The 9,417-nt window shown below is 34.6% G+C and overlaps 1 protein-coding gene across 1 annotated transcript; it reads right to left on the bottom strand.

The window, feature by feature from the left end:
- Window positions 1-1,188: 1,188 nt before the first annotated feature.
- LOC125868913 (F-box/FBD/LRR-repeat protein At1g13570-like) lies at window positions 1,189-2,603 on the bottom strand. Its single transcript, XM_049549477.1, has 3 exons — window positions 1,815-2,603; window positions 1,565-1,723; window positions 1,189-1,476 (listed from the first exon to the last, which is right to left on the bottom strand). Exons 1-3 carry the CDS (start codon window positions 2,601-2,603, stop codon window positions 1,189-1,191), a joined length of 1,236 nt encoding a protein of 411 aa, XP_049405434.1.
- Window positions 2,604-9,417: the final 6,814 nt, after the last annotated feature.

Below are 9,417 nucleotides of genomic sequence, written 5' to 3'. Positions count from 1 at the left end.
TTTTTTTTTTCCATACTTAGCCAAATTTTCCAGATTCTTTCCAAAATGACTATTTCCAATTCAACTCTTCTTGGAACTCAATGTGCTACACCTAGGGACCTTAACTTAACACTCAAGAAATTTTATTCCTCGGTAAAATCTCACTCCACATGAAGGACGGCTCGAGTCTTAGTTCGAAAAATTCTCTGGGGTGTTACATATATATCACACATATTCAATTTTCTAATCAAAATGGAAAACTCCAATTTACTAGTGTGGGACCCCATAGGTTTCATGTTGACTTGACACGCCTCTTAAGAAAGTAGACTCAAATATGTCATCAAACTTTGAGAAAAAATTCATTTATGTCATCCGTTAAATGTTTGACTAATCTGTGTCTTTTCCCATTTCCCTTTGAGAAAAGACTCATTCGTGCAATTATTTGTTAACTGAAAATAGTTCTGTTTTGCAAAATTATTTTTTACACGTGGTCAATTATGATTCGGCTACGTCATTAATTAAATTATTTTTTAAAAAGGAAAAAGACTCAAATATGTCATCGAACTTTGAGAAAAAGTAGCCCCGCTTGTGCGCCTCCCTTCCGTCCCCGGCGTGCTCGCTCGTCGGCCGACCAACGAACCAGGGGCGGAAAGCGCCAAGGAATACTAAAATTGACAGCCCCCCCCTTGAGCCCCGTCCGCCGAGTGTGGGGGGACGTGTACTGCTCTTGAAACACAAACCACAATCGACAATCGGCTCTCGCATCGATGAAGAACGTAGTGAAATGCAATACTTGGTGTGAATTACACAATCCCATGAACCATCGAGTCTTCAAACGCAAGTTGTGCTCGAAGCCATTAGGCAGAGGGCACATCTGCCTGGGCGTCACGCATTGCCCCCACACACCAGGGCGGAAGCTGGCCAGCCGCACGCTCTATCCAAATTTGATTTCTAGTAATTTATGTTGTTATTATAGGGAACTTTCAGATGCTCCTAGCATAAATTAACGTCCAGCCAACTATAGTGTAACAAGAATATAAACAAAATTAGCACCAATCACTACTAGAAACAAAAACTTTTCCCACCGCGATTCAATGAAAAATTCATGTTATAAAACATTATTTTTCCACTTAGTTCCCATCGAACCAACCATTCTTTTGCAAAATGTTGAAATCAAATCTTTTACTAGAACAATAACTTCTACTACCATTATGTTTTACAATCGCTCGAGAAATCTATGCTCACTGCTGATGATAGCCGAAGCTGGAGTAGCCTCTTAGTAATTCTCAATGCTTCTACAGGTTCAAGCTCTGGATGCTCCACAATGCTCATTGTCACGAGTGATGGCGAGCTAAAGAGAAGGAACTGTATAAACTCAAACTCAGGAACAAAACTCGAGATATTAGTTAACTTGACCAGACGAAGTTTGCCCATTGTGCAATGCAGGCGTTTTAGATAACCTGAGACTTGCTCTTGGTTTAGCTCGACGGTAGAAGCCTACATGGAAACAGAGGAAAAATCTAACAAGTGCGTATTTATATTTTTGAAAAAATTATCATATATTAGATGGAATATTACGATTTACCTCAATACGAAGTTCTTGCAAATTCGGAGCACTCCTAATCAAGAATACAACAAAAGAGATCTCATCGAAGCTCATAAAATCTACACCTTTGAGTTCAATAATCTTTAGAGAGTCTAGCGATGTTGATAGAATAGGCGGAACTAGAGTTTCAGCTAGGAGCTGAAAAAAATGACACGCGAAAACATATTTTCATTAGATTTATATAAAATCAAAATAGAGATATGTTTAAGTAATTTCAGTAGATACTAACCTGTAGAAACTTGCCATTTAGACGAAGTATTTCTAAGCTAGGCAAGCTATCCAAAACCAAATCGGATTTAGGATTGTTTTCCAGGCCTAGTACAACTTTGTCCAACGTAATAGAAACTTCAGTCAAGTTAGGAACGTTTTCTAAGGAAATTGATTGAAAATCATCATCGATCTTGATGAACAACCGTTGGAGTTTAGAACCACTTATATTAAAATGATGAACACCAGAACATCCATACAACACTAGCTTCTGAAGAACAGGGCAGCTGGAGAGAAAACATTCAAAATAGTCGTTGACAAAGTGAACGCCAATAAGCTCTAATTGGTAAAGATATAGGAAGCCTTTAAAATTTGGTGGATGATGCGATAAATGAAGATTACGGAGCTTCAAATTTGTCAAGTCCAAACAAGAAAAGAAATATGAAGATAACTTATGACTCACAATGTCCTTCTTGTATTCTAAGGTTAATTTCTTGATGTTTTTCTGAGATAATTTTCGAATCCATTTGCTAACATTAAGAGCCCTTGTTGATTTGAAATTTGGAACAAATACTTTAAATTTCTCTATTCGACCAGGATGAAACATAAGAAATCTAGTGACAATTTCATCCAAGTGGTACTTGTGCTCGAGCTCAACTTCAGATAATATACGAAGTTTCTTCTGGGCAATGGCAAAGTTCTGAAGTTCTTTGGAGAATTTGTCATCAAATTCCAACTCGGGAATGGTTGAGTAGTACAATGTCCACTTCTTTGACAAAACACTCGTTCTTACAGCATCACGTATAGGCATTTTCCCTAAAATGCAATCTATTATGTTCCTTGGTAAGTCACTGATTATATCTTCCCCATCAATTAATTTTTGGCTGGTGTCTAATTGACTTATTTTGACACGTTTTGCTGGCATATCTTCCTATGAGAACCAAGACACCAACGTAATCAACTCTATCTTTTTTATTGATGGAATAATACGGTGGAGTGAATTACTTGTTAGTGGGAGGTGGCAGGTATCCCGTGAAATTAGTCGAGCTGCACGAAAGCTGATCAGGACACCATAATCATAAAAGAAATTTTTTTAAAAAAATACAATAGATAGCAAATAAAACAGCATGATCAACCATAACCTTTACATGTATTCTCTAGAACTTACCCTATTTAGTGGACGAATTAAGATTTTCATTAAACTTTGTTTCGATTATTGTTACACATTGTATCATAATTACTGTATTGTATCATTTTCATTTGTTACATAATGTCAATAATCAACAATTAAGAATAAACCGTAAAAAATAAAAAGTAGCATATGGAGTAAAACTAACTTTTCATCTTTAACCATTTAATGATACAATAAAGTAAAATTTAAGTAACAATCACAAAAATCGTATTTAAACAAACAAAGGGATACAATACAACATGTAACATCTATCCAAGCAAGTTGTAATGAGATTCAAAGTCAAGGGGCGGCTCAATAAAATAGGGGGCCGAAAGCCAAAATTTAGAAAATAGAGATACGCTTATTTAATATTTTATATATATTTTATATTCATAAATTCTAAAAAAATATTGTAATTGATTATAATTTGATAATTAACTTTTTTTTTCAATTGACAATATATCGTTTTTAATTTGATATTTAACTTTTTTTTTCAATTGACAGTATAACGTTTATGGTAATATTTTGTAAGCATATATAAATTATTGTACGGTACATAATAACACAAACTTTTAAATCTCTTTTATTGATTATTGTTTTGAAAACTTTTTAATAATTATATAAACTATTGAGATTATTCTAAAGCGTTTAAAATAAAACTAAGACTTCACATTCAAAGTTAACACAATATTTTTCAAAATTTAATTATTTGATAATCTAATTAGTTTGAGCTTGAAATGTTTAATAAACATATCAAAGAATTGAAGACAATCTTACAAAACTAATATTAAAACATGATTGATTCAAATTGAAGTAAATTACAGAAATTAAGAAATAAAAAATAACTGTAAATTTAGTTGTGTACGAGTTTTAATTATAATTAAATCAATGTGCATAATAATTAGTAAGAGATTAGCAACAAACTATTAAGAAGATTTTAATTAATACTCCTATTCTTTTTGACAACTATTTTGAAACAAGTATTTACAATATACCTAACTTAAAAGTTATGTATATTTTTTAGGGCCTAAAACCACTAGCTGCCCTCGGATCATGCAGAAAACCTAATTTTAACCGTCAAGAGATTATACAAGGCAATTTTCCATCGAAAAGGTTGGGATCCTACTTTTACTTTGTGAAGGTAAAGAGGTCGTTTTCGTTTAATAAAAACAGCATAACATGATAAACTATATATACTAACATCAGACAAAGAAAAAAAAACTTACAATTAAATTCCGTTTGAAGAAATAGGCAGAGAGAAGCAGCGTAGTGCCCTTTAGGATTCTGAAAGCTTGGCCCTTGAGGTGTATAAAAACTCTTATTTATAAATTTTCTTACCTAATTTTTAGGAATTTAAAATTATTTTATATTTTATATATTCTAATTTTAGTCCGTGCGATATGAGATTCTCCAAAGTTGATCAATAATTAACTTAATTAAAATGTGTGTTTTGGTCCAATTTTTTTTAGGAAATATGTTATTTAGACATTAGAAGATTATATACATTAGTGATTAAATGGTGAAACCGATTAATATTAGGAAGTTTATGATTATTCAAAAGTAAAAGGATCAAAAGTGCACGTTTCAAATAATTGAAGGTTAAATGTCATAAAAATGTTATTAACCCTATAATGAAATATAAATGAAAAAAATCATTATCGAGAAAAAATGTCTTTGTTAATAAATTGATAGATACACTTAATATCGAGAGAAAAAAAGGGATATTGCACCTTATTTTTGGACACTATTAATGATGTAATCTACATGGTTTTTTTGTGTGTATTAGCCCAATGATGTTGACGCCTTCTAGCGCCTGGAGGTTTTTCTGAAAAAAATTATGAGGACCTCTGTAATGAATAGGGGAGCATCACGTATAGTCCCACTGTTTTTTAAGGTAGATTTTTGCATTTTGGGGTCAACTTTAAGGAATTATGTGACTTTCTTGGTTTTTCGTGTGTATTAGCTCATGAATGTTGGCGCCTGGAAGGTTATTCTGAAAAAACTTTATGAGGAACTCTGTAATGAGCTGAGGGAGCATTACGTATAGTCCCACCATTTTTAAGGCATATTTTTGCATTTAGGGGCCAACTTTTCAGAATTATGCGACTTTCTTGGTTTTTCATATGTATTAGCCCATGGATGTTGGCGTCTTCTGACGCTCGAAAAGTTTTTCTAAACAATTTTTATGAGGACCTCCATAATGAGTTGGGGGAGCATTACATATAGTCCCGCCATTTTTTAAGACATACTTTTGCATTTAGGGGGAAACTTTTAGGAATTAGGTGACTTTCTTGGTTTTTCATGTGTATTAACACAAGATATTGGCGCCCGAGAGGTTTTTCTGAAAAAACTTTAAAAGGACCTCTATAATAAGTTGGGGGAGCATTACGTATAGTCCTACCATTTTAAGGCATATTTTTCCATTTAGGGCCAACTTTTAGGAATTACACGACTTTCTTAGTTTTTTGTGTGTATTAGCACATGCATGTTGGCGCCTTCTGGCGCCCCGAAGGTTTCTTTGAAAAATCTTTATTACGACCTCTGTAATGAGTTGGGGAGCATTACGTATAGTCCCACCATATTTTTAAGGCACATTTTTTAATTTAGGGACCAACTCTAAGGAATTATGTGACTTTCTTGGTCTTTCGTGTGTATTATCCTTTGGATGTTGACGCCTAGAAGTTTTTCTGAAAGAACTTTATGAGTACCTCCATAATGAGTTGGGGGAGAATAACATATAGTACCACTTCTTTTTAGGGATTATTGTTGCATTTAGAGGCCAAATTTTAGGAACTATGCGACTTTTTTAGTTTTTTCGGATATATTAGCTCATGGATGTTGGCGCCTTCTTGCGCCCAAAAGTTTTTTTCTGAAAATTTTTTTATGAGGACCTCCGTAACGAGTTAGGGAAGAATCACGAATAGTCCCACACACCATTTTAAGGCCTATTTTTGTATTAAGGGGCAACTTTAGGAATTATGCGATTCTCTTGGTTTTTCATATGTTAATGCCTATGGATGTCGGCGCCTTGTGGCGCCCGGAAAGCTTTTCTTAAATTTTTTTATTATGACCTCCATAATGAGTTGGGGGAGCATTACATATTGTCCCACCATTTTTCAAAGAAGTATTTTTGAATCTAGGGGCCAACTTTTAGGAATTACGTGACTTTCTTGGCTTTTCATGTGAATTAGCCCATGGATGTTGGCGCCTTCTAGCACACAGAAGATTTTTCTTAAGAAGAAAAAAACTTAATAAGGACCTGTGTAATGAGTTGAGGGAGCATTACGTATAGTCCCACAATTTTTAAAGTATATTTTTGCATTTAAGGGCTAACTTTTAGTAATTACGTGATTTTCTTGATTTTCGTGTGTATTAGCCCATAGATGTTCGCGTCTTCTGGTGCCTGCAAGGTTCTTCTGAAAAAACTTTATCAGGACTTCCGTAATGAGTTGGGGAAGCTTTACGTATATTTCCACCATTTTAAGGCATATTTTTGAATTTAGAGGCCAACTTTTAGAAATTACGTGACTTTATTGATTTTTCGTGTGTTAATATTAGTCCATAGATGTTGGGGCCTTCTAGCACTCGAAAGATTTTTCTGAAAAAAAACATTATTAAGACCACCGTAATGAGTTGGGGGAACATTACGTATAGCCCCACCATTTTAAGGCATATTTTGGCATTTAGGGGTCAACTTATATGAATTACGGGACTTTCTTAGCTTTTTGTGTGTATTAGCCTAGAGATGTTGATGCCTTCTAAAGCCCGAAAGGTTTTTCTAAAAAAAACTTTATAAGGACTTTCGTAATGAGTTGGAGGAGCATTACGTATAGTCCCACTATTTTAAGGCATATTTTTGCATTTAGAGACTAACTTACAAGAATTACGTGATTTTCTAGGTTTTTCGTGTGTATAAGCACATGGATGTTGGGGTTCGGAAGGTTTTTATGAAAAAACTTTATTAAGACCTCCATAATGAATCGAGAGAGCATTACGTATAGTCTCACCATTTGTAAAGAAATATTTTTTAATTTGGAGGCCAACTTTTAGGAATTACGAGACTTTTTGGTTTTTCGTGTGAATTAGCCTATAGATATTGGCGCCTTCTGGCGCCACGAAGGTTCCTCGTAAAAAACTTTATAATGCCCTCTGTAATGAGTTGGGGGAGCCTAACGTATAGTCTCACCATTTTAAGGCATATTTTTGCATTTATGGACCAAATTTCAATAATTACGCAATTTTTTAAATTTTCGTGTGTATGTTGGCGACATTTGGTGCCCGGAAGGTTTTTCTGAAAAAAAAACTTTATGAGTATTTCTTAAATGAGTTGGTAAAACATTACCATTTTTTAAAGTAATATTTTTGAATTTAGGGGCCAACTTTTAGAAATTACGCGACTTTCTTGGTTTTTCATGTGTATTAGCACATGGATGTTGATGCCTTCTGGCGCTTGGAAGTTTTTTCTAAAAAAACTTTATAAGGACATCCGTAAAGGAGTTGGGGGAGCATTACGTATAGTCCTACAATTTTAAGGCATATTTTTGCAATTATGGGTCAACTTTTAGGAATTACATGATTTTCTTATTTTTTTCGTGTGTATTAACTCATGGATGTTGGCGCCCGAAATTAAAGGTTTTCTGAAAAAACTTTATGAGGACTTTTGTAATGAGTTGGGGGAGCATTAGGTATAATCCCACCATTTTATTAAGGCATATTTCTGTAGTTAGGGGCCAACTTTTAAGAATTACGCGACTTTCTTGGTTTTTCGTTTGTATTAGCCCATGGATGTTGATGCCTTCTGGCGCCTGGAAGGTTTTTCTAAAAACACTTTATGAGGACCTCTGTAATTATTTGGGGGACCATTACATATAGTACCTCTATTTTAAGGCATATTTTTGCATATAGGGGACAACTTTTAGGAATTATGCGACTTTCTTGATTTTCATTTGTATTAGCCCATGGATATTGGAGCCTTCTAGCACTCGAAAGGTTTTTCTAAAAAATCTTTATGACGACCTTCGTAATGAGTTGGGGGAACATTATGTGTAGTCCCACCATTTTAAGACATATTTTGCATTTATGGGCCAACTTTTAAGAATTACGCGACTTTCTTTGTTTTTCGTGTGTATTAGCCCATGTATGTTGGCATCTTCTAGCGCCTGAAATATTTTTCTGAAAAAACTCTATGAGGACCTCCGTTACGAGTTGGGGAAGCATTACGTATAGTCCCACCATTTTTAAGACATATTTTTTTACATTTAGAGGCCAACTTTTAAGAATTACACGAGTTTCTTGATTATTATTTTTTTGTGTATTAGCCCATGGATGTTGGCGCATTCTGGCCCTCGGAAGGTTTTTCTGAAAAAACCTTTATGAGCAACTCCGTAATGAGTTAAGGGAGCATTATGTATAGTCCCACCATTTTCTGAGGCCTATTTTTGTATTTAGGGGACACCTTTTAGGAATTACGCAACTTTCTTGGTTTTTCGTGTGTATTAGCCCACGAATGTTGGCGCTTTCTGGCATCCAGAAGATTTTCATGAAATAACTTTATGAGGACCTCCGAGGCTTCCAAGTGAATTTTTTGCGAAACCTTTATGAAACCCTCATTAGAGAGTTAGGGGAGTAGTACGTACAATGTCAACATTTTAAAAGTAATTTTTGGGCATTTAGGAGCCAATTTAAAGGAATTAGGTTATTTTCTTAGTTTTTCGTATGTTGTAGCCCATGAATAATTTGGAGGTATGGCTTCCGTGTGAAGTTTTTGTAAAACTTTTATGGAACCCTTCGTAGGGAGTTGAGGGAGCAGAATGTACCGTCTCACCATTTTTAGAGTGATTTTTAGGCATTTGAGGGCCAATTTACAATAATTAGGTGGTTTTCTTAGTTTTTCGTGTTTGTTAGCCAATGGAGATTTTGGTGATATGGCTTCCTGATGATTTTTTGGCAAAATCTTTATGGAACTCTTCTTAGGGAGTCTGGGTAACAGTATGTACAGTCTCACCATTTTAGAGTCCATTTTAGAGTTATTTTTGGGTATCTAAGGGCTAATTTACAAGAACTACACTATTTTCATAGTTTTTCGTGTGTGTTAGCTCATGAATATTTTTTCACAAAATCTTTATGGAACCCTCCGTAGGGAGTTGTGGGAGAAATATGTACAATCTCACCATTTTAGAGTGATTTTTGGGCTAGGGGCCAATTTACAGAAATTAGGAGATTTTCTTAGTTTATCGTGTGTGCTAGTCCATAGCTATTTTGGTGATATGGCTTCTAGATGATTTTTTTGCGAAACCTTTGTGAAACCCTCCATAGGGAGTTGGGGAGCAATACGTACAGTCTCACCATTTTTAGAGTGATTTTTGAGCATTTAGAGGCCAATTTATAGGAATTAAGCCACTTTTTCTGTTTTTCATGTGTGTTAGCCTATGAATATTTTGGTGATATGACTTTC

The sequence above is a fragment of the Solanum stenotomum genome, chromosome 6 (genome assembly GCF_019186545.1).
Source record: "Solanum stenotomum isolate F172 chromosome 6, ASM1918654v1, whole genome shotgun sequence".
NCBI classification, from domain to species: Eukaryota; Viridiplantae; Streptophyta; class Magnoliopsida; order Solanales; family Solanaceae; genus Solanum; species Solanum stenotomum.
Note: the sequence above shows the minus strand (reverse complement) of the source record. Positions and strands in the feature narration are given on the sequence as shown.

Excerpts from the sequence above, each read along its gene's own strand:
- LOC125868913 (XM_049549477.1), bottom strand. The coding sequence starts at position 2,603 with ATGCCTATACGTGATGCTGTAAGAACGAGTGTTTTGTCAAAGAAGTGG. Across the intron at positions 1,724-1,814 it reads TAAATGGCAAGTTTCTACAG|CTCCTAGCTGAAACTCTAGT; the intron begins GTTAGTATCTAC and ends CATTTTTTTCAG. Across the intron at positions 1,477-1,564 it reads TGCAAGAACTTCGTATTGAG|GCTTCTACCGTCGAGCTAAA; the intron begins GTAAATCGTAAT and ends GTTTCCATGTAG.